The following is a 23,791-nucleotide window of genomic DNA, read 5'->3' on the forward strand; positions in this document are numbered from 1 at the left end:
AATTGAAAATCTGGCGTGATCATTGATCAATTTAATTATAAAAAAATCATATTATAAAAAAGCGGAAAACCTAAAACTGGATGATTTCTTATCAGTTTTTGCGTTTGTGACATCTTATATTATATCAAGCTCTTTTTAAATGTAATATAATCTGTATCCAAAATAGAAACTGTAACTGCAGTGAAAAATTCTAGAGAAAAGTCGGCTTTGACTTACTTCGAAGGTATTTGCCAGAAATGAGGAGGTCTTGGGAAGGCTTCAAAAGCATTTTGATGATAAAAATGAATGCGTGAAATAAAATTATTCTTTTTCATGGCAAAAATTGACCGTATTTATGCAGAAAAAAAGATGATAGTTCCCATGGTTTTTTGTCTGGTGAACTCGCCGACGTGGAAGGAAAACTAACGTAAGCGGGTAAGACAAGGTCAAACAGGTCTTTGAACGTCACAATGTAAGGTCGAAGTCTGAGATGAGGGATTTTCTGCCTCGAAATGCCAAAACTCTGCCGCAGGATTTTCTTGTTTCCTAAAAAGTACCTGATCTTTGACTCAGACTGTAACTTCTTAAAAAAATAAATCGACTTAAGGATCCCCCCGTCGACTTTTTCAAAATCCAAAATTTTATTTTATGATTGTAGATTTTGATTGTCAGTTAGGGATCATAACCTCTCGATCTCAAGTTCATTTTTCACTTCCGATTAAACGGACTTGAATGAACCATTAACTTAGGGTCAGGTATGCATAGACATCTACAAACACTCGCATAATTATCAGATGCGATAATTCCCATATGAAAAAACCAGATCGTCAAGTTACCTACTGTCTAGTAACAATTCCAATTGCAACAGTCGATCAATACATGCTCTTGCCCTGTGAAGACGCAATATTACGAGTTAACGACTGAAAAGGGACTTTCGATGAAAAAAATTTATTCTGGAAAAAGGTGAAAATTGAATGGCAGTTCATTGCTTAGTTGGAATTTACAGAGTTGAAATTATGGGGCACCAGGAATGATTCGCAGCTAGTCGAAAAAGAAAAGAAGAAAAATGTGCATTCTAGAAGGGATTTTTTAGCGGACTGCTTAATTTGCTCAAAAAGCAGCTTTTTATAAATAAGCAACTTGGTCATTTATGATTTCATCGTCTGAATCTAGTTTTGTTATGTTCTTGGCCAGAATTAAACATTTTAGCAAGCTCGGAGTGAATCATAAAAACCGGGATTTGGAATTGAGACTGCTTGGATTTTTGTTGACTTTTGCATCGTTTTTTTTTGTGTCGGATGGTTTTTTATACAGTCAGATCACTGTCTCGTGAGCTCTCCTCGTTCATGACAGTGATGTTTGTCTCGTTCATGCTGGCAGGTTGTGTAGGCGTGATTGTAACTTGTTGGGTATGAATTTCTTTGTTGGCGATTTGATCAGGCTCTGTTTGATCGTGATTTGGCTGCTCTTGCGCGCCATCTACTGAGCCGTCTTCAGTTGAACTCTCAGAAGACGCGGTGACATTTGGCTGGAGGACCAAGGAATTATCGTCGACACTCGGAAGATTGTCGCAAAGACGAGATTCGTCTTCAATCTCTGGTACGGATGTCCACTGAAAATTGTAAAAATGCCGAAAGAAAAGTTCGACAACGCACCTCTGAAAGCGATGTTTGTTGATCCCACTGCTGTGGAAGGTAAATTGCGCCTTGGAAGTCTGATGGTTTCGTAAAGTCTCCAAAGCTGTAGGGTTGCTGTACATCTCCTGTTCGCACCTTTATTTTCAAGTTACCAATGACCGTCGCCAAGATTCTCTTACCTCTGAAGATGAAGAAGGAGAATTTTCTCTGGAAGGACTTTCATTGCACCGAAGCTTGTACATTGTCTTGAAGAAATGATGTCTGACTCTTGCTGAATTGAACGATCTTCTTCCGCTTGGATTACCACATCGTCCGACTAGATGAAAAAGTCTTGTCCAATATTCTCGAAGACACTCAATTTTACCTTGGCAAGGACATGGAAATCCATCACGATCAACCTGGCATGGAATTCCTCCATTCGAGCATTCGCATGTCGCTGGGTGGCAAACATCGATGCATGAGCAGCCGCAGACCTCTCTTGATGATCTGAGCACTCGGTTGTTTAAGCGATCGCTGCTGTCAACATCGTCAACGTTCTTTTTCAAGATTTTTCGACGCTTTTTCGGGGCAATAGGTTGCAGGAACCACCATTCATCGACGCCAGTAAGATCCTCTGAAAAAGCAACCAATCAAAACTGATCGCACTCAAAAAACATACCTTCTGGCGCATCCGAGTCAGAATCATTTTCACTGCTATGATCCGATGTTATCGCTTGGCCACTTTCAGTCTGCGCGGCAATTTTCCTCTGCTTAGCGCGCCACTGACGCAGCTTTTTACGACGCTTTGAATTCAGACGCTCCCGATGAAGAGGAATAGGAAAACTGACTGCTTCGTGGTGCTCTTCGTCCATCCCAAGAGCACATCCGCCCGTCGATGGAAGGGTGCAAAAAGACTGAATAAAGCATGAAAACGATTTAACAGTTATATCTGAAAACCTGTTTGCGCTGAAATAAAAACTCCCTGACGGAAGAAAATCTAAGTGGCCTCTTCCTCTTCATTCCGTCTTTTCGTAAAATTCCCTTTTCGGGTGAGGGAGGGAGGGCCGTTGCAGCTTTTGAACAACATGGTTCTTCTTCGATTTCTTTTTCTTCAGATGTTCTTGAGGAGCCTTGACCGGGATCGCTAGAACCAGAATGGCAGCCAGAATCATTCAAAGTTTGCTCGGCGTCGATTTTTTCTACGACGGGAGATGAATCGCTCGATGGGAGAGTTTCTGTCGGTGCAGATTGATCGGATGATTGAGAATCGGAGATCAATTGATCATTTCTAGAAAAAAAATTGTTAGATGGCGAAGACCCTAACCCCAACCCTAGCCCAAACCCTAGCCCTAACCCTAACCCTCCTCAAAAAAAAAAAAATTGAAAGATGCTAAAGCAAATGGTGAATTTATTTTTTGGTAAGAAATTTCAACCCTTACTTGGTTTCTTTTTCTTCTTTGATGCATTCTAGTTCCACTGGATTTTCCGCTGCTGCTTCCATTCTTTATTTTGCAAGATCTGCTCTCCCATGCAAGAATTCGCTGCTCTAGATTCTCTTGTCAATTGTTGATAATTCGTCGTCCTGGAACTTGAATAGCACCTTCTTAGCGCGCGAGTGCTAAATTTTTAATTGTGAATAGTGGGTTGTGTTTCTTATTCTGCTGATGATGAGATGGTTGGCGCGGCTTTGGCGATTTTGGATTTTCGCTCGAGTATATAACACAGCACACAAAACGGGCAGATAGCTTACAGAGCGCGATAGTAAGCTAGTGTCCTGGCGGTGGAGGTGCCCCGCGGCGGTGCTCAGCAGAACGCGCATTGGCGATCAGACTTGATGACAAGCCCAAAAGACATGGCGTACCGCACCGACCGGTGTGGTGCTCAAGTAACTCCAGCGGTACAAACGCGCCCGCCAGCAATTTCAGATCGGAACGCAACCATTTTGCCTGAAATATGCGAAAATTTTTGTTTCAATAATTGAAAAATCATACTTTTTGAAATAAAAATCCATCTAAAAAATCAAATAAAATCGTTTATCCTCTCATGAATGACGTCCACAAAGAAGACAACAATCCTGATTAATATTACAATCTTTTCCATCCGGACAACCTTTATGCTCGAATCTAAGACATTCAAAAGAACAGTCTTTATATGCCTGTCATTTTTGCTTTAGACACTTCCATTCAGGTCCGATTGTTTCACAATCAAACTCGCAGTCAATTGGTCGATTACACGACATTATAAATAATCGAACAGTATAAGCAAACGGACATTTGAAACAGTGTTTATAATGTCTGGTTGTTTATAAAGTCCGTAATGGTTAAAATGTCTTGTGAGGGCTTGGCGAAATTTATTTGAAATAAATTTTATTTCTCTTTATAATGTCCGGTTTGTTTATAATGTCCAGATTGTTTATAATGTCCGTATCTTCAAAAAGTGTTCGAGGGTTATTTTTTTTCGGTTCAAATTTTTCTTACTATCGAAAAATTTCAAAATTTCTTTAAAATCGTCAACGATGCTTTGTGACCAAAATAAACCAAGAAGAGTCAGTTGAGCTGCTAGAGTCAAACTTAAGTGAGATTCATAAGATGAATTATTTTTCGGGGCAGGGATTCCCTCTTGTCCGAAAATTTTGTGTCCGTTCAGTGTACCCGAAAACAATGAACCTTTTTGTATGAATCAAATAGAACTGCCTTTTTTACGGAAAAATTTTCTGTCAACATACGATTTACATTATTCTTCCCAAAGAAATGATCAATTGAAGTTGTATTTGAAATAGTTTCGGAATAACTCTATTTTTCGTCAAAGGTAGATCATCTCTTAATCGTCGAGAAGAAAATTTTCATGGACTTGCAAATATCAAGGAGTCAAAGTCGCGCTCACAAATGAAAATTGTCACTCTTAATATTAAAAAAGAGATGTGGCTTTTTGAAGAAAATCATCAAAAGTTTTTCAACAACTCCGAATTTAAGGAACTCACGTTTTTCAAATTCAACGAAAACAATCTTCTCGAGCTAAGAGTTGCCGTTTGGACTTCAACCTTTTTTCTCTTCGTCGCTGCTGTCATTTTTCTTCTTCTCTTCGCAATTTATTGTTTGGCCATCATAAGGGGCGGAGACAATGAAATCGAATTCAATGACAATTCTGATTCAGACTTAAAATTATTTCTCGGCACAGTACTTAATTTGTTCCTTTCCATCTTGATTTTTACTTGTGGTTTGTCCTCATGGAGTTATGAAGACAGACTGTCAAAGCAAAAATTGGCATTTCCTATCATGCTTAGCTCAATAAGTAAGCTTTTCAGAAAAGACCAAATGATAAACTTAAGGCTTTCTTTTTTCATCCCTCTACGTCATACAAAGAGTCAAGAAATATAAATTTTGCAGGATAAATAATACTGAAGACCAGAGTTGTAAATTTTGTGAGATGAGCTAGCCGAGCTAGCTGAGCTGCCATCTACCTCAGCTCAGCTCAGTCATTTAAGAAACACAGTAAGCTAAGCTCAGCTCAATTTTACGCCAGCTCAGCTAGCTCAGCTAAATCTGAAATGGAATTTTGAAATGCAGCTCAGCTTAGCTTAATGTCAGACCAGCTCAACTAGCTCAGCTCCCTTTTACTTGGTCTGATTTTGGAAGCTTCAACTCATTTACCAATTACAGTTGACTCGCACAATTCGGACCCGCACAATTCGGCCCTTTTTTCGAATTTCGCGAAAATTAATGAAAATCGCTCAATCAGCCATATATGTGAATTTCAGTCGAATTTACTTGCTCAAACGTATTTTGGAAGATATATTTACGACAGAAATGCTATTTCTTACTCTTTTTTTTTGATTGACACGTAGAATTTACGGGAATAATTGACAAAAATAGTGAGATTTTTACATTTTAGGGCTCCGAAATTGATCTTTTTTGATTGGACAGCAAATTAATCCGAATTTCGGACCGGCACAATTCGGCCCTCTTTCGAGAAATCTGCAAAACGAAAAATGTCCAAATTGTGCGAGTAAACTGTATAATCAGCGCTCTCAGCTCAGGTCAGCTCAGCTCAAATAATCGTCAGGTCAGCTCAGCTAGCTCAGTTTAAAAAATTGTCTGCTCAGCTCACCCCTGCTCAATTTTTTGAAAAAAGCCAGCTCAGCTCAGATCAATTGTAATCGAAAACAGCTCAGCTTAGCTCAGCTCAATTTCGACCTAAGCTCAGCTAGCTGAGGACAGAAAAATATTTCAAAAATTTGCAATTCTGCTGAAGACCTGTCAAGTCACCACAATGAAATGCCTGGTAAGAATAAAAGCCCTTTTGGGAAGACTTGTTTATTTTGAATTCTTATATTATTCAGAGTCAGAGCGAAATGGAATTTATGGTATTAATCGGACAGTTACTGAACCAACTGCTCCAACTCCTTCTTCATTGAATGACGAACCGCCAGGTATGTGCATGTTATTGTTAATTGTGATTTTATTATTTATTTAAATAAGCGTATGATGATTTGTTCGATTATAAGAAGCAAGACACCGAGCAAGAGTCGATCGAGTCAACTTCTATTGAAGAATCTTCAGTGGAAGATCAAGAAACAAATTTTGGTTGGACCGATTCAGCGTCACGAAGAATCTGTATTTGTGAAGGGAAAATATCAAAATATAATGCAATGTTATTGCTCCTTGCAATTATTGAAGTTTTTGTTGATTTTGTGCTCATTACTGTTCATTTACTCGCTATCAATAAAATTTGAATTTTAAAGAACAAATAAAAAGATTCATTTCTTTGAATTATTTTTTTTCCGACGCTATTAACTAGATTTCGGACTTTATAAACATTCAGACATTATAAACTCTGTTTTAAATGTCCTTTTGCTTATAATATCCGATTGTTAATAATGCCCAAATGTTTATAATGTCGTGTAATCGTCACATCCATCGTCTCCCAAGCCGGCTAGGTATCGTCTCCAACCGATTGTCCTCGTGACTTTGAGTACTCCGTTTTCATCTTTTTTAAACTGCAAACTTCCGGCTCTGAAATGCGTCGCATCATCTACTGCTACTAGAATCGATAAAAATAGAAAAACGGGATTTTTAAAAAACCTGTTTATCATGCACATGCTCTCTAGTCGAATGACAAAACGGATGAGTTCTCAACAGATTTGAAAAGACTCGTCCGTATCTACGAAAAAAATATCTCCGTAAAATCAAGGCAACATCGGTTATTTCCTGAATATTGCCCATCGCTTCCGAAAATCTCCGAATAAATAAATCACGATATCTGAATTCATCACTGCAAACTTTGCAGTGCAAAGAACACCACGTGGATCATTGACTTCGTGATCCACTATGTAGAAACTTGCTCCTTTCCGAAAACAATAGTCTAAAAAATCGGACAAGCATCTATAATTTCAATAATTTTGACAAGCGTGTCCAACCCCGCGTCATCGTTTACGCCGTTTTCTGGCAGAGATTAGCCAGTTGTTGCAGAAATTTAATGCAGATTTTCATTTTTCTTCTACTCCTCTTTACCAAATTCGGGAAAACAGAATCGAAATTGAAGGATATTGAGAGAAAACTTGAAGAAACAACTGTATCTTGCGGTAATTGGATTCATCATGCCTTTCGATGCAGGTTTCGGCCATTTTAGCCACGTGATCAGATCTATTTCTTCTGAAATTTAGACTTAACGATCAAAAAGCTTCAAGAAAAACAGACAAGTATACCTTCCGTTTCACGAAAACTCTCAAAGATGCATTTTGGCACCTGATTGGCACAGACAAATGCGATGCCAGAAGCCGAAGATCATCATTAAAACAACAAGAGTCTGAAGAATCAGCCCTTTTTTCGACCCAATTGTCGCGAAAAACATTCGAAAAAATCTTCGACGAAGCTATTCGCACTTTTTTGAAAAGTTCTAGAGCAGCAAAAGGGCGAAATCTAGAAAGAAGTAGATATTCCGGGAAAATGTCAATTGAGAATCTGGAGAAAATCTGCAGCGGAAAACTTAATGATTTTCTTGGATCGGAGAGTTTTACTCATTGTCTGAAATTAAGAAGCTGGAAAAAGAGGAAATCTGGCCTTGTCAAAACAATCAAAAAAGAAAGGGTTCAAAATGCCGTTTTTTAATAAGCACAACAAACAAATTTGACCCCCTCGAGTCCAAAAAAGCTGCAGCGCTAGAAATTCTTCATCGCAAAAGAAGATCTCAGAGGATTCGAAAATGAGCCGAATGATGAGCGATGTGCCCTTGATTTCAGCTGATTTGATCGCAGACAAAGTTGAAGAAAAGATTGTTCTCAAAGCAACTCATATTCCTCAAGGAAACCTTCTGAACACCGTGGATCTCAGTGCTGGTCTTTTCTATGACGATCCTGATGATGTTTATTTTGGAGATTATGAGTTGCCTGAAAACTTTGAAGAAATCATTGTTTCCTTCTACTAAATAGCCTTTTTGTCCATGCAACCAAAATAAACTTGAAAAAAATCATAAAAGCGGGTGATGAAAATTGATACCTTCTATTGTAAAATTTCCGCCAGACCGGTGCAAGTAGATGAATGAAAAATAGTAGAAAGAGAGAGATGGGAAGAACATGGAGCTTTTTGCTCATTTTTACTTTTCTCAGAGAAGGCGTGCTTGGGCAAACATTTGACTGTAGTCTTGAAGGTGTCATTCAAGATGGCCAAGATGGATCGGGACAGGATTGTACGGGCTGTGATGCAAGCACGGGATATACTGATGATGGTACTGGCGTATGTATTTGTGATGCATCTATTGGATTTGCTAGTGTTGCAGGCGGTGGAGCCTGTGAATGCGACCCGCTACAAGGATATGTTTCCGACAACGCAGGAGGCTGTGAATGTGATCCATCAGGAAACTTTGACGGAACAAAGAGCCCGCCAGATAAGTGCGAATGCGATGCGTCCTCGGGTTTTGTCGACGGAAATCCTAGTGGCGCTCCGAACTGCGTAGAAACGAAAGACTGCAGCGATCCTGGTGTTGACACTTCCGATAACCCATGCATTAATTGCCTTACAGATGATGGTTTTATTGACAATGCCGGAATTTGTGAATGCAACGTCGATCTCGGATTTACCCTTGATCTCAATACCAATCCACCATCCTGTGTTTGTGATCCAAATGGTAATTTTGACCCCTCTGTTGCCTTTGATGGTTCAACCCGGTGCACTTGCAATGAAGGTGATGGATATTCTGACGCAGCTTCCGACCCTGCTGCACCAGATTGTCAGATCGACTGTACTCTTGATGTTTTTGATGGCGCAATCGATGACGGAAGCAATAGTGGTGTTTGCATATGTGATGTAAATAAAGGATATACTGGGTCTGATCCAAAGGCATGCTCCTGCAATTCAATTTTGCACATGGTTGATGCGGATTCATCCGTTATTTCGGATAGATGTGCTTGCGATGTGGCGAATAATTTTGAAGATATCGAGACAGATCCAAACCCGCCTGACTGCCGCTGCAAAACTTTCTCTGACACTGCTGCCGCGGATTCAAATTTGTTTCTTATTAATTATGCTGGAGACGGATGCTTTCACTGCTATTCTGACAAAGATGCAGATGGCAATCCTGATCTCATTGGGGATACTGTCGCTTCTTATGGAACTTCCTGTACTTGTGCCGATGGATATCATCTCAGTGATAATAATGAGTGCTTTCGATGCACGGCTGACTTGACAACAGATTCAGGATGGCGAGGAATCACGAGAATCACAAGGGACACTAGTTGTGGCCTGGATGATACCGGCGCCGGAACCACATGCGCGGTTGATACAAATGCAGATCAGCCAAACTCAGGTCCATGCCTTCCAGATAATGTGCTAAATGCTGCTTGTGAGAATGGATACTGCAAGTGTGATACGGACTACTATGCAAATGAAGCAAGAGATTTTTGTGTTCATTGCCCGGCTCCAGGAAGATGGGATCCAAATAACTTTCATTGTGGTGATAAAGAGTACTGGTATGGCGATGACGTTCGAGGTTGGTGCAATCGATGCGAGGTTCAGCGAGAACATGCTCAGGCAAATCTTACCTGTAAGAATACAATTAATTTTTCCATTTATTAACGATTCTAGCGTTTCATTTTATTGATGACACTCAGCAGCCAAAATGTACCTGTCTTTGCAACACCGCGAATAAGTACTGGTACAATGTTGAACGACACAACTGTTTCCTCGCTTCCGATTTTTTCTGCCCAAAATGCGCTGATTCGACAACACTCGGGCAGCTACCGAATGATCCGGAAGGTGTGTCGTTTGATTGCTGGAATATGAACACTGTTTCTACGTCTCAATGGAATATCGACAGCGACAAGTATTTTTGCAACCCAAGTGAGGGTGGTGTCTGCAGGACACGAACATATGCGTATGAATTGAAAGATAGAAATTCGGAAGTTGTGGGAATCATCAGAGATTGCGGCGATGATTCAGTCACGATTGATGATGTTTTCAGCGGCTTCATCACGCAAACATATCATATGTAAGAACACTTTTTCGATCAAAAAAGGCTTATTTTTTTGAAGCTTTAAAAATGATGACGCACTTGAGACGAGAAAAACGGAAGGGCAGACAATTCCCATTCGTGAAATTTTCACACCACCAATGGAATCAACATCTTTAGGTACCTAACCCTCCTTCAAATTTATCATTACAGTTTTTTTACTAGCGCGATCTGAGGCGGTTCCAGTAACTTACAATTCCTCTCTTGATATGTACCCGAATGAAATCGTCCATCCAGTCATCAACATCATTAAATGCTACGAATGCTCTGGTTTACCCACCCCTCAGCTCAAATTCAATAATATTGATCATTTCAGCAATGACTGAAGACAACAAGGATAAATGCATCAAGCCCAACTCCAACACGCCTTATGCTTACTGTGAGAAGAACTCCTGTCAAGCTGTGATCAGATCTTACAAACTCGATGGGAAGAAATTTTACTTTGCAAAACGAGGATGTACTGACAGGCCGGAAGATGGAATATCCCCTAATGCTGTTTCAACCAACCCTGCTGACTTTGATGAAAAAGGTAAAAATTATTAAAAAATATCCGGATTCTCTTTATTGAAAGATTCGTTTCCTGAGCAAATGGTGACAAACGTTGACACAATCGTCCAAAGATCCATTTCTGACCTCGGGAACAACTTCCAATCTTACAAAATGGATGCTGCGATTCCATTCGAGTGCATATTCTGCGATGGGGAAGCTTCTGTTACGCTCACAACGAACAGTAAGCTACGAAAAACGTTCTTTTTGTTCAAATGGCTTTCAAGCAAAATTTCAATTTGGTGTCCATCTGGACAATACAAACCTCGGACTTTGCTGGAACATCGAAACTGGCCAGACCTACAATGGTGTCTCCTGTGATTCTCAATGCTTCACAAAAGGTAAAGCTCTCTTTTCCACAAATAATCTAAAAAAAAAATCAAGCAACGATGTTTTCTCATGGAAATAAGACTCACGTGACATACACAATGTCAGCTGAACGTGGTTGTCGAGAATCCTCATCAACCTATTTGGCAGAACAAAAAGAGCTCAGCAAGTTTCACAACGTCAAATCAAATGTTTATGCCTGTGATTTTTCTGACGGTCAAAAGGTACTTTTCCTTTATGATTCTTTGAAAAGAAAATTTAGTGCAATGATGAAAATTTGGACGACAAGCTTCTCGATTTTGAAGAAATGAGCCTCCTCAAGTGCAAAATCTGCGATACTAAGCTATTCAACACTGACAAGGATCATCCTTGTATCCAGAACGCATCTTCTCTACCAGGTTTTTCCCCTCTCCCCGCAGTTCTTGACGATTTTTCAAGACACAACTTGTCCAGATGCAACTTACAGGTCTTGCGGAGTCAACACCACCGCTGCTTATTCTGGAGCAGATGCTAGATATGAAACTAACCGATTTTGTTCGAGAGACTTGCCGAAAAATAGAAGTTAGAATCGATTCTTCTTTTTCTCTTAAAAAATTAAGTGACAAAAATTCCTCATCCTGACTACACCGGAGCCACACTTACTAGCTATCACTGCAACACAAATGGTTGCAATACTTTTGCGGGTGAAATCATTCCAGATGGAACTCCAGCGCTGACAACAACGACGACCACAACAACGTCTACTTCATCCGAACAAAAAATAAGCATAGATCTGCTGATTTTAGGCTTGATTTATTTATTCGCGCACAATTGTTAGCAAAATTGTAATAATAATAAAATAAACATGTTTTCAAAAATTTTCTTTTCTTTTCCCTTTTTTTCTCTCTTCTTTTTAATTTAAACGCTTTTTTGTGAGCAAAAATTAAAAATGTTATGATATCCTGATAAAGATTTCGCAGCTCAACGAGAAATCATTGAATCAGATTTCGTGATCTTCGAGGGTTGCAATTTATTTTCAATTGAAAAATCGAAAAGTTATTATTTACTTCCTGAATAAAAGAGCGATGTCGGAAAAGATCACAAACCAAAGAGAAAAGCCAGAACAACGAAAAAGCAAGAAAAATGCACATTCAATTTTCATAATGATCATTCTCTTCGGAGCTCTGTCTCTTGGTTGCTTTTTCCCTTACAGTAATTTCACGATAATTGTGCCAAGATATATTGAAGTGATTATTCCACCCTCATCATCGAAGATACGAGCAGATGAGCGCTACTATCCCCCGCTAGGGGCGAGTTTGAACTTCGCCGATAGTTTCGGCCTTCGAAATTCTGAAAAATGGACAATCGTTGTTTCTTACAGCAGCGAAGAAATGAAGCTTTTGAATCAAGAATTTTTGAATTTAACGAACTTTCAATCAAGTCCAGTGAAATTCGAATTTTTATTCGTGAAAAAAGAAAATGACAAGGATTTGCTGATGATTGAGGAAATCTTGCCGAAGGTTGAGTCTGACATAGTGGTCTTCAAAACTGAAGCAGATATTCTTCTCTTGCCAGAATTAGTCGGAAAGAAACCAGATCCAAAAAACGGTATTTTATGCATCAAGGATGATAGAAGCATAAATCAGAAAAATGCTGATCCGGAAAGGGATAGATTTTGCTGAATTTTTTTTTGAAATTTCTCGTAAAATAACATATCCCCTGAAGAATCCAAGTAATCTCGTCAAATTCACCTTCCGGGGCGAAAACCTCGGACCCTGCCGCTCTAGTTTTCAGCAAGGCCCCTTTCTTCTCTCGAAGGATCGTTTTCTGGAAAACACAATCACCGGTTCTATCTATTCTCCAGCCTTAACTCGACCGAATCCAGTCGATTTCATTTCTGCCGAAAGAATTTTGCCCGAGAGCTATCAAATCATGAAGCCTCCGCCGAACTTTTTCAAGCTGGATGAAAAGGATTTCAACATTCCTCCAGCGATTCTAGCGCATCCACAAAAACCTTGTGAGATTAATGAGCTGCCGATTTTCATCAAGAGCGCGATCAACAACAAAAGACTTCGATCCTTCAATCGCCAGATCCGCGACGAGTACCAGAAGCTGCTTCCAGATCAGAAACTCAAGATTTACTTCGTTTTCGGCAAAAAAGACTCTGGCATGGAAGTTCTCTATCAGGAGTTGGAGGAGTTTGACGACTTGATCATTGCTGATTTTGATGATATTTACAATAATCTCCCGCTAAAGGTCTGAATCCATCTTTTCGAAAATAATCGAGTTTCATTTTCAGACTTTCGCTGCTCATAATTTCCTGAATTCCGAATATTTCGACGCTTGCAATATCCAATGGACAATTTTTCACGATGACGATTCTGTTGTTGACTACGAAAACGTGTCTTTTTATTCCTTTTTCCATAATTTATGCCTTTTTAGTTGATCAAAAACACCTTCAAAAGAGAATCGTCCGACACTGCTAAATTCCGCTGCCTTTTTTGCGACATCAAACCTGGTCAGCCAGTCCGCTCGGGAAAATATGGAGTCAATGCTTTCAACTTCCCGATGGGCTACATTTTTCCTCCTTTTTGCAACGGCCCTGCTGCTTCTTTCACGAAAAAAGCCTCGGCGGATATTTTTGAAATCGCGAAAACTCACAGAAATGGCCAAAAAACACTCAAAATCATATTTTTAATCTATTTTTGACCAATTGTGAGCCTCTCTGATTTCATCCTCGAGGATGTGCTGTTCACAGGAATCTTCAGAGAAATCTCAAACGACACGGACATCAAAATGGTCGACGGAATAGCGCAGCATTATGCCGGCAACAAGGAAACTAATTTGAATAAACGATTGCAAATGATCAGGCACACTGTTTCTTTACGACATCCTTAAATACTGACTGTCTTTCTGAGAGAAAAAAAATACAAAAAAGTCTCAAAACCTGTTTTTTTTTTCTTGAAATTGAAAAAAAAAAGAGCTTCACAGGTCAAATCGGCACCAATCTCGAATCGTTGTTGTTTTAGCTTTTCTTTTTTCTTCATTCTTCGATGGCTCGCTCGCACCCAGATTGTCTTGGATACGGAACTATATTAATCGCTCTTCTCATCTTCTTCATCACTTGTTGAACTTCGACTTAATTTCTTTTGAAAATGCCGATTTCTTCGGGCTTCGGAAGTGCGGCTCTAGAAGTGCCTGGTTTTGAGAGACAACGACGATCATTGCCTAACCTTGGCATTCCAGAGCATCTTAGAGACTCTCCTTATGTAAGAAACTAGAAAAAACGATTGAAAAATATAAATTTTTGAAGCTCGAGCCGCTGCCAGTTGTCAAATCAATTTCAAATAAACATCTTTACTCCCTTGCTCATCCGAGAAAAATGAAAGGCTCAAAGGAAAGCGCCTCCAAAAATATTTTGTTTGTTTTTTTAGAGCAAAATGCTTTGCGTCGTTTTATTTCTTCAAGAAAAGCGCTTGAAAAAGGAATCGTCAAGAATCAGAACTCCGAATTCAACTTCGACTTCGATGAACATGAGCATTCCAGATTTCCTCATAAATGATTCATACGATCCTCATTTCGTTAATACACTTGGAAACAGACTCAACTCCGTGAATATTATTTCTGGTTTGAAAAAAACATTTTATTACCATCCTCCTTGATTTTATTTTTTTCAAAATGTTTTTGAAGGGGCCGATTCTCAAAAGAAAAAGTCAAAATGGTCGCCAGAGAAAAAGAAAATGCTTTGGCTGTGGTTACTTCTTGCTTGGCTGGTGATTTTGGGCGCGGTTTTGGGAGGTATTCACGTACGTTTGCATGAGTTTTCGCATGATTTTTCATTTTTTTAATACTTCCTTGTTACTTCTCCCTAAAAGTTCCTTCCTGTAGTTCTTCTTTGGTACTTCATCTCCGGTCCAGGGTCCGATTCTCCCGAAAATTGCCCGCTTTCGATCTGCCGCTACGGAGCGCTTTCTTGTCAAACTACAGTGAGTTCTGCTACTTGCACCTGTCGAGAACCCGCTTGGATTGACGGAACAGAAACTGACCCTTTTCTGTTTACCTGCTCAAAGCGAACTTTTACAAACTGTACAGAAAATCAGCCTGTAGGAGACTGTACTGCAATTGACTTGTAAATAAATTGTCGATTACATAACATCGCCCGCAAGGAGCAAATCAGCTGATTATCACCCTCGCTTTTTCTCCCACTGCTATGACTAACCGCGCTACTTTAAAAACTCGAGAAGCGAAAGAAAATTATCAAAAAGAGCGAGAACTTGTATTGACTTATAAAAATGGATGCGACGGTGCCGAAAATTCCAAAAACTTTGAAAGAGTTGGAACTCGAAAACAAGCTCAAAGGTTAGGTTTATCTTTTGACTCTGGATTCAGCACCCTGTGTAGGAAGCCTGAGTCAGGGTGAAATTTCAAGGAAGGAGATTTTCAAAAGGTGTTTTCACTGCCTTTTTATTTGACATAATATTTTCAGATCTGGAAACGAAAATTCTCACTGAGCAAAAAAAGCAAATGGCCCGAAACGCCTTCTTGGGAAAACACAATCGCGAAGAATATGCCAAAATCGACGAAGCCCTCCAGATCGCGAAAAAAGACCTGATTCAAACAGAAGCTTCTCTCAAAGAGCGACAGAACGAGATCAAAGCCAAGGAGCGCCAACACCTCCAAGCGAAGATGAAGCTCAAGCTGACGCATCAAAGACAGAATCGAGGAAAGAAGGAGAAGACAAAAGGCAAGAAGAAGAAAAATGCGAATAACACTCAAGCTGCAGCTGAGGCAAATCAGATTCAAAATCAAACTCCTGTATCCGCGACTGCGTAAATTTTTGATAGGCTATTTTTTGTAAAATAAAATAAAAATAATAAAAAAATTTTGAAAAATTTTCAACACATGTTGCCGAGCCAAGATTCAAGGGCAGGGAATGAGTCTCTTTCTTTGAACTTGAACGAACAGTCATTATTTCAACAGCAGCAGTTGCCAAATTTTCGCACAGAGCATCATGCATCAGCTCAATTTAGCAATCATTTTAGCGCAAATAGTGCGAGTGGCATTTCTTTGGTAGTCATGCGAAATCGAAAGAGTCGCGATTCATGCAAAAATCGCGAGCATGATAAAGAAGGCAAATATCGGCGTCTCTATGGCTTCCTTTAATACTGTCTTGATGGATGGTGAGAATGTCTAAGTGGTGGATTTATAAGGTCTCGATGAAATGACGAAGGAATGTAGGTCAGATTTGGTCACTGAATTTGTCTCCATGAGTAAAGTTTAGAATTATGATAAGGATGTTGGTTAGGATAAGAATAATTGATTGCCATTGGACCATAGAGAGGGGTTATCATTCGAGCCTAAAATTAGAGCCATCCAATATCTCTTGAATCTGGGCTAGTGGTTATAGTTAGAGACTGGGAACTCTTAATGGGGGGTCCGGGGGGCGAAGTCCCCTGGTTTAGACCTTAGGGGGGGTTAGGGTTAGGGCTAGGGGCAGCTCGAATGATAACCCCCTACTACCTTAAGGACCCCCCATCAAGAATTGCGAAATGGGCCTTTTTCAATCATGATTTTTTCTCCGAAACTTTCTTCGATACACCCTTAGTTTCATTGGAAATTTTTAGATTCAACTCTTTAGCCGAAAAAAATTTTATGATTCGTCGCATTACATGCCAAATATGACCATTTTTATGGATTCTTTATAATAACTTACTCTATTTCCTACGACAGCTCATTTTCTCAGCAAGAATATTTCGAAAAAGCAGCATAAAACTTCAATAAGCTGCGAAAAGAGCACGTATCAATGGCGGAAATTTCCAGTTATTCATAGCCAGTGAGGAGATGCAAACAGAATGATTGCAACGCAAACGGACGCTGCATATAATCGTCAAGTGGTCGTCAAGACCTTCATTCTCAGTTTTTGAGTTTGAAAATAAGACACAGCTAAAAATGGCCCCACCAGTCCCAAAGGAAGTTGTCGCCAAGTTCGCCGAACACGGCTGTAAGTAAAAGAGAGAAAATAGCAAATAAGAGACTCAAAAATCTTTAACTTTTCTTACCCCTTTTCTCTAGTCGAAGAAGCCTGGGTTACTGAGGAATGGAACCTCTTCCACGAAAAGAACCCATCTGGCAAGATTGTCAAGAAGGACGCCATGGCCAAGCTAAAGGAAGCCGCCGCCGCTCGATTCCCCAACGCCATCCCCGAGAACGTCGCTGAGGTCCTCTACCCCGCCTTCGACCCCGAGGATAAAGGCGAGGTCGACTTTGTCGCTGCTGCCCGAGGACTGGCTGTTCTCTTCTGCTCCCGAATCGAAATCCGAGCTCAGCTCTTTTTCTCGTAAGTACAATTTTAGCATAAAATCTGAGGGGGTAAATACGCGTTTTTGATTGGCTTAGAGGCCTATTTTGGGTTTTGAACTTTTGGTCGATTTTAAATCCGGCTTTTTAGTGTCAAATAAAACTGATTCTTGATCGTTTTATTTGGTCAGACTTTCTGGGCACTGTAAACTGCCCTGCAAACAACAAACTCTATCAAATTTTATCATCCGGCCTTTTCGACTCATCAAACCAGAAAACCCGCATGATAGTCATTATCGTCCAGGCTTTCCGCCAAGACAAAACTGCGCTGCAAATATTGCTTCCCAAATAGCAAGCCACTTGTAACCGTGTTTATCTAGCCTCGTGGACGAATCTGGCGATGGCAAGATCAACAAGGCCGAGTTCACCAAATTCTTGGCTTTCGTCAACGAGACCCAGGCGCTGGGACTCTCTGAGGCCGATCTTAAGGCCATGTGCGACGAGATCTTCACTACCCTTGGCAAGACCGAGCTCACCCTCGATGACGTCCGAGACGTTGCCGCTGCTCGATGGGGATGCTAAGCAAAAACACCTTTTTTCATTCTGACACTTGTCTTTTACCAATCAAATGACATTGAATAAATTAGATAATTTGATAGACGATTTTTTATTCTAGGTAATCAACATTGCAGTTAACAAGTAAAATCGCCTGAGACTTCGAAAAGAACAGGTTGGTGATTTTGATTTGTCTTAACGCCGATGACTTCTTGATTGATGATTTCGTCGTCAACAATTTTGATTTTCTCGATTGGAAAAAAGTCCAGCGTGTCCCTTGATTGCGCGCCACAGACGATGAAGATGTCGTTCTCGATTCTCAACGCTGATGATTCTTTTGAAGCCTAAAAGAAGCCAATGATTTATCGGAGTTTTAGAATAAAAGAACCTCTTGAAGAAGCCCAATGAGACTCCATGCTCCATCTTTCATCAGCCAAATATCTCGAGTAAGATCGGAAAGATCATCATCGCGTCCTCCAGCCATAATCATTGCACCACTGTCCAAACCAATTAAAACATGAGTCCTAATCGATCTAAAATTCTAGTAAGTGAAGGAACCTAAGTTGAAGTATTACTTTGGATGATCAGCAAGGCTTGTCCAGCCGGTCGGAGTCAACGTTTCTACTTTCTTGAAGGGGCCAACATTCAGAGCGGTACTACCACTGACGGATGTTGGTTGGCCTTGATACATAGCCAATTTTCCAAAGTCATGACGGTACTGCGGGACAAAAGTAGGTGTTGTCGTGAAAGTATCGAATACTTCACATCTTTTGCCCTTATTTTCGTGTGTCAAGATACTTGAGACAGGGCTTGCTATGAGAGAATTTCATGTTTTCAAGGAACTTATTTTTTAGAAAAAAGTTTCCTTCTGCATTTATCTATTAGATAAAGATGTATATTAAGGAGGTAGTCCCTGCTTTTCGCGATTTCGGCACTTTTTGAGCAGCGCTCAGACAAATTTGGGCTAATGTTTTAAAAAGCTCATCCCTTCGTCTAGAGTTGCCACTAAACGAAATTCTTCAATTCTAAAAAGTCATAATGTAAAGCCTTCGAGCAAAAATTGTGTCTCAAAATCATGAAAAAAATAGTTTTTTAAAGAAGATTAATCTTAAGGGTAGGGTGGTAAATTTGGCCCAAAGCAGAGCTCATTAACTCTGGACTTATGAATGCTAGAATGCTAGTAATGGCTTAAAATAAAGATCTATCCTAGATCTTCTGAAGTTTTTTCTGTTCTGTCAAGAAAAAAATCACTTCCGGAGGCTTCAAAGTTGGCATCTCAGCCAAAATCGCAAAAATAGCCAATATACAAGGCTCAAAAACTCCGAAATTTGGCGGAAATCTTGGAAAAACAAAAAACCTTCTGTAATTCAGAGGATCTAGGAAAGATCTTTATTTTAAGCCATTACTGGGTACTCTAACATTTATAAGTCCAGAGTTTATGAGCTCTGCTTTGGCCGAATCGACCACCATAGCCTTAAATTATCTTTATAACAGACATTTATTTTTGTATTTTCATAATCTTAAGGTCATCAAAAATCGAAATTAAGCTATAATTTTGGATAAAATAGTCAAAAAATCTATTGATTTTGAAATTTTTCATCAAAATTACACTTTTCAAGTGCGATTTTGGGGGCTTTTCTCTAATATTTGGAAAAAATGATCAATACCAAATTTGTAGCTCTTCTAACGAGCTTTCAGAATCTTTTATAAAAATTGGAAAATTCCGAGTTTGTCAAAACCGAGGACTACCTCCTTAAATATAAATTCTAGGACTTTCCATAGCGAGCCCTTGCTATACATCTCATCGAAGCAGACAAGTGCTAAAATATTAAATTTGAGGTCATTTTAATGGTTTTGATTAAACACGAATAGAAGAAAATGCAGTTCTACGGAACCATTGCACTGTTACCTTGCATTCCACCGTCAATGGCTACTGCGGCAGCTTTAGCGCCATAATAAAAGGTGAATTTTACTGGAAGCTCAGTGAACTCGCACCCATTCAGCATCGCTATCTTTATCAAGTCATCAGACAATGCTTTACTTTGACATAACTGTACCTTTTGCGCGCTTTCCATTCCTCCCCAGCCTCCTCCGAAAACATACATTTCTCCACGAACGACCGCAAAATGGCTTCCGTGAGTGTAGAGGGCAAAGTTGTTGGTTGTTGGGTCAATTGTCGAAGGCGCACTGACCGATACATCCGTCATTTCTCCACTTGAAGAGATCGTGTAAGCATCTGCCATGTACCTTGGGAACACCAAAATGTGCTTCTCACAACCTTTTAAGCATTCCGAATCGTCAACATGACAGAGATTTATCTTAGAATAATTTTTTCCGATATTTTTCACAAAGAATTTAAAGAGAGCATCCTCTTGTTTGTCATTTCCTTGGTGAATTATGAACAAGAGGACACATGTGTGAATTCTAGGATCGGCGCCCACCATCGACCAAATCGACATTGTCGGGTGTCGGGCCGGGTTTTGGTCGGACCGACCCGACACGACATTGAGATTTGTCGTTGGTCGGTCGATGGTCGGGTTTTTGTCGGGTCTGTGGTCGGTTTTCGCTCATTCTCGGGCATGTTTTCTGACATAAATTCACTTCTGTTATTCGAGAAGTTTTTCATATTTTAATGTCACTAGCGCCAAACCATTTAGAATTTAGGACATTTATAAAATCGAAAGTTTCATAACCCCCATCTTTCGATTTTGAAGCTTTTTCATCATTCTCATTGGTTAAAAAAAAACCGACCACCGACCCGACCAAAAGGCCGACTCGACCCGACCCGACCCGACCATGATTTCGGCCATTTCAAAGTGGCCCGACCCGACCCGACATTGAAAAAGGGTGGTCGATGCCGACCCTAGGTGTGAATGGGATGAACAAGGTCAACACTTATTTTTATGGATAAGCTCACCTCGCAATCAAGCGTCATTTCGGTCGTTTCAGAGCTTCCAGGAAATATAAAATTAGTATACTCAAATTGAACAACGGAATCACTCGTCGACTCGGATCGCCAACGAAAATTCAGTCCATTATCGATGGGGCAAAAATTGTCGACAAGCATGAGACTGTAACCAGCGTCCGTGTTATCAGTGACGGTGCATCTTTTGACGATGAATTTGGTGTCATTTATCAATTCTGGAGCTTCGATCTGGGCGAATAGAGTGTTTCCAACAGTGATACTTGTCGATGAAAAATCAACTTTGTTTGTGTAATCCGCACTGTCGTAGAAATTAATTGAATAAGACAGGTCAACGAATGGATTTCCAGCGTTGATCGTTTGAGAAACGGTTACTGCGTTGCTTTTTTTTGGTTTAAAAAAATACCATGAAAAAAAGTCGTCGATGTTAATTTCAAACCAAGCCTTGAATTGTAGTGGCTTGTTGCGGTCATGGTACTGTTAAAATGGCAAGCAAAGTCAAAAGTCCGTTTCCGCCCAATTACAACGCCATTTGCAACTCTACTTCCAACAGGGCTGGCAAATTAGGGTCCCGCCAGCCGCACTAATTTGAGTTAGAACCCTATTGTTAGAACCCTAACTCTCATTTTATAACTTTTTAGTGCGATTAGTACGAGTTGGAAAAAGCCGCACTAAAATCGTCCTAAAAGAGGCGCGCGCTTATTGGTCCGCCAATCATGGCGGGTCATTCGTTTTTCTCATCCATTCAGCTCCATTCTTTTTCAATCTTCCACCAATTTGTCCTCCGCGCCTGGTGGGAAGCGCGCGCCGATTGGATGATGAAAAAGAGCCTCCAAATTAGTACGGTTAGGGCGGCGATTCAGTCCTAATAGACGAAAAAATATCAAGGAAAAAAAATAGGACGGGTAGGACGGGGATGCCGCACTAATTCGCACTAATTTTGAGTTAGAACCCTAACAATTTTTCGGTAGTGCGGCTGTTAGGACCCTAATTTGCCAGCCCTGACTTCCAATATGAAGAGTATTGCTGAAAGAAAAAGTGCCATTCTTTTCGAGGAAATTTGATTTTTTACCTAAAAAATATCCTTTTGTTGGATCCTATTTCCGTTCCTGGGTGTCGACAACAGTTCCACAATCGTAAAACGACGATGGTGTTATCTTCCAATGAGTAGTACCGTCTTCAACAGCTGAGCAGTTGTCGTGATTGAGATGGATTGATGCTTGATCAACTTCAGGAACAACACATTTATCGAGAAAAATAGTCGGCCCCGATGCTCCACAGGTAATGTTTCCTTTATCCGGCGCAATGAGACATGTCTTTCCGTCCGAATCTAACCGTCAAAATAAAACTTTAAAAGTAGTAAAAAAGCCATACCAAGCGTCCAGCAGTCTGGACAGGAGCAAACTCCCTCTGAGCAAAAGTGGGAGCAGCCTCCATTATTTCCATCGAAACAAGTTGCATGAACTGCACTTGCCAAAATGACAAAGCTTTTTGAGTTCCAAATTAATAGTCAAAAAAACGCTAAGTCAAAAATTTAGACAAAATTTTGGTTAAAAATTTCAATAATTTTGTTGATTTGAGCCTCCTCCCCGAAAAGCATGGAGTTGCAATATGTTTATCAAAGACTGACCTTAAATAATTGAAACGGTTAAAATATTCGAACTTATCCTTATAGGCTTCATCAGCGCTTGAAGAGCTCTTTCTCTAAAAAAAAATAAAACGCTATCAGTCAAGTACGTCGCGCTTTAACCCAAAAGAACGTGGCTGCCCACGTTTCTAAAAGAAGGAATTCTTGAATTGCACCCAAAGGCAAGTTAAAGTTCGACGTTTTCTCTCAAGTTTTAATTTATCATGTGATCATTCTGCAACGTTTACATTGTTAACTATAAAACACAGAATTTCATTTTTGATTTTTTATTTTCAAAAAAAAAAATACAAAATTTGTAAAGCAGGAGTTATTCTTCAGTTTCTTCATCAATTGTGAAAAGTCCCTCTTCATACATGACTCGCTGGAGAAATTGCAGAAATTGAAACGCATGAACATAAATTCCATCTTGAATAGAAAATAATTATCATCGATTAATCGAATCATTATTTACCTTGACGATTTATCTTGTTAATCGGTTCTACAGGAAATCCGGTTCGAGGGACAGCGCTTCTCATGAACTGGCTACTTTGAAGTTGTTTCCGATCCGTTTCGAGAGAAAAACATGATTCTTGAAATTCATTCTTCCAAGAGCACTCCTGATTTGAACACTGACACGAGTTTTCTTGTCGACTTCCTCCGCATGAGTACTCGCATGAGCGGTGATATCTTTTTCAAATGGTGCATTTGAATTCTGCCACCGTGCTCGGAAGATCTTTCAAGAAAACGCTGAACTTTCCTGAAATATATTGATAGTCTTCAAGAAGTTAGGTTTTATCGAAATCATTGAAGATAACTTCATACTTGCGAAAATTCTTAAAATTCTTGAGTTTCTTCTTTGAGACTTCACTGAGGTCTCCGATTCTCTTTCTTTAATTTTTTTTATTCTCTATGAAATTATGAAATATAACGTCCTCAGTTTCCATCACAATCTCGCTTATTTTTGATGTTGGCTTTTGATTTTTTATCGAAATTTTACCTGAAACCGGATCTGACCATTACAAATTTCTTTTTCATGGAGAAAAAAACTACATGGAGCGATCTTGCCATGCCAATAAGCTCAACCTGCCGGAGAGCAAGCAAAAAGACATGATAACATGATTAGAAATTGTCATGGCCCATGACTCATGGCGAATAATTTTGGGCTTTGTTCTACGCGGTAAGGGAGTGAAAAGCGATCAAGAGATAATGATCTTTTCTAGAATTGAGGAAGAAAAGATCGACAGTCAAAATTCTTTCTTTCATTATTCAAACACAATTTGGCACAAGAACGATAATGTAACGAATGGAAAATATCCGAGAGAAGAATTTATCGCTTGGAAATGCTCCTACGGCTCGCGCTACCACATCACTCCTGATTGCAAAAATGAAACTCATCCCGAAGAATGCCAGAAAATTCGACAAAATTTGATAATTTGACCA

At 39.8% G+C, this 23,791-nt stretch overlaps 8 protein-coding genes and 1 long non-coding RNA gene across 9 annotated transcripts; 7 read left to right on the plus strand and 2 right to left on the minus strand.

Annotated features, from left to right (window-relative positions):
- Nucleotides 1-938: 938 nt before the first annotated feature.
- Nucleotides 939-3,267, minus strand: LOC145697258 (cysteine/serine-rich nuclear protein 2-like). Its single transcript, XM_081774435.1, has 7 exons — nucleotides 3,035-3,267; nucleotides 2,553-2,883; nucleotides 2,275-2,509; nucleotides 1,981-2,229; nucleotides 1,796-1,932; nucleotides 1,635-1,751; nucleotides 939-1,591 (listed from the first exon to the last, which is right to left on the minus strand). The coding sequence occupies exons 1-7, from the start codon at nucleotides 3,094-3,096 to the stop codon at nucleotides 1,286-1,288; spliced, it is 1,437 nt and encodes a 478-aa protein (XP_081630561.1). The 5' UTR covers nucleotides 3,097-3,267; the 3' UTR covers nucleotides 939-1,285.
- Nucleotides 3,268-4,516: 1,249 nt separating this feature from the next.
- LOC145696368 (uncharacterized) lies at nucleotides 4,517-6,327 on the plus strand. The gene is made up of 3 exons (XM_081773390.1): nucleotides 4,517-5,876; nucleotides 5,935-6,024; nucleotides 6,074-6,327. The coding sequence occupies exons 1-3, from the start codon at nucleotides 5,870-5,872 to the stop codon at nucleotides 6,325-6,327; spliced, it is 351 nt and encodes a 116-aa protein (XP_081629516.1). The 5' UTR covers nucleotides 4,517-5,869.
- Nucleotides 6,328-7,055: 728 nt separating this feature from the next.
- On the plus strand, nucleotides 7,056-7,514 carry LOC145699090 (uncharacterized). Its single transcript, XR_014133974.1, has 2 exons — nucleotides 7,056-7,207; nucleotides 7,258-7,514. It is a non-coding gene; the product is annotated as an uncharacterized LOC145699090 (long non-coding RNA).
- Nucleotides 7,515-8,155: 641 nt separating this feature from the next.
- Nucleotides 8,156-11,787, plus strand: LOC145696371 (uncharacterized). Its single transcript, XM_081773392.1, has 11 exons — nucleotides 8,156-9,632; nucleotides 9,674-10,076; nucleotides 10,120-10,217; nucleotides 10,263-10,367; nucleotides 10,414-10,626; nucleotides 10,669-10,827; nucleotides 10,871-10,984; nucleotides 11,028-11,194; nucleotides 11,233-11,368; nucleotides 11,409-11,531; nucleotides 11,570-11,787. Exons 1-11 carry the CDS (start codon nucleotides 8,156-8,158, stop codon nucleotides 11,785-11,787), a joined length of 3,213 nt encoding a protein of 1,070 aa, XP_081629518.1.
- Nucleotides 11,788-12,112: 325 nt separating this feature from the next.
- On the plus strand, nucleotides 12,113-13,847 carry LOC145696375 (uncharacterized). The gene is made up of 5 exons (XM_081773398.1): nucleotides 12,113-12,601; nucleotides 12,675-13,205; nucleotides 13,249-13,350; nucleotides 13,392-13,617; nucleotides 13,708-13,847. The coding sequence occupies exons 1-5, from the start codon at nucleotides 12,113-12,115 to the stop codon at nucleotides 13,845-13,847; spliced, it is 1,488 nt and encodes a 495-aa protein (XP_081629524.1).
- A 611-nt stretch (nucleotides 13,848-14,458) lies between these two features.
- On the plus strand, nucleotides 14,459-15,082 carry LOC145696379 (uncharacterized). The gene is made up of 3 exons (XM_081773403.1): nucleotides 14,459-14,576; nucleotides 14,640-14,747; nucleotides 14,838-15,082. Exons 1-3 carry the CDS (start codon nucleotides 14,477-14,479, stop codon nucleotides 15,080-15,082), a joined length of 453 nt encoding a protein of 150 aa, XP_081629529.1. The 5' UTR covers nucleotides 14,459-14,476.
- A 108-nt stretch (nucleotides 15,083-15,190) lies between these two features.
- On the plus strand, nucleotides 15,191-15,823 carry LOC145699045 (uncharacterized). Its single transcript, XM_081776295.1, has 2 exons — nucleotides 15,191-15,308; nucleotides 15,436-15,823. The coding sequence occupies exons 1-2, from the start codon at nucleotides 15,242-15,244 to the stop codon at nucleotides 15,780-15,782; spliced, it is 414 nt and encodes a 137-aa protein (XP_081632421.1). The 5' UTR covers nucleotides 15,191-15,241; the 3' UTR covers nucleotides 15,783-15,823.
- Nucleotides 15,824-16,851: 1,028 nt separating this feature from the next.
- On the plus strand, nucleotides 16,852-17,904 carry LOC145697291 (uncharacterized). The gene is made up of 3 exons (XM_081774476.1): nucleotides 16,852-16,950; nucleotides 17,022-17,286; nucleotides 17,627-17,904. The coding sequence occupies exons 1-3, from the start codon at nucleotides 16,899-16,901 to the stop codon at nucleotides 17,826-17,828; spliced, it is 519 nt and encodes a 172-aa protein (XP_081630602.1). The 5' UTR covers nucleotides 16,852-16,898; the 3' UTR covers nucleotides 17,829-17,904.
- LOC145696381 (uncharacterized) lies at nucleotides 17,904-22,228 on the minus strand (the record flags this gene model as incomplete). The annotated part of the gene is made up of 10 exons (XM_081773405.1): nucleotides 17,904-18,145; nucleotides 18,190-18,334; nucleotides 18,377-18,598; nucleotides 19,594-19,621; nucleotides 19,711-19,813; nucleotides 19,859-20,119; nucleotides 20,719-21,106; nucleotides 21,169-21,279; nucleotides 21,829-22,054; nucleotides 22,099-22,228. Coding segments are annotated over 10 exons (1,821 nt in total), but the record flags the coding sequence as incomplete, so codon positions are not given.
- Nucleotides 22,229-23,791: the final 1,563 nt, after the last annotated feature.

Source organism: Oikopleura dioica, chromosome 2, assembly GCF_907165135.1.
Source record: "Oikopleura dioica chromosome 2, OKI2018_I68_1.0, whole genome shotgun sequence".
NCBI lineage: Eukaryota > Metazoa > Chordata > Appendicularia > Copelata > Oikopleuridae > Oikopleura > Oikopleura dioica.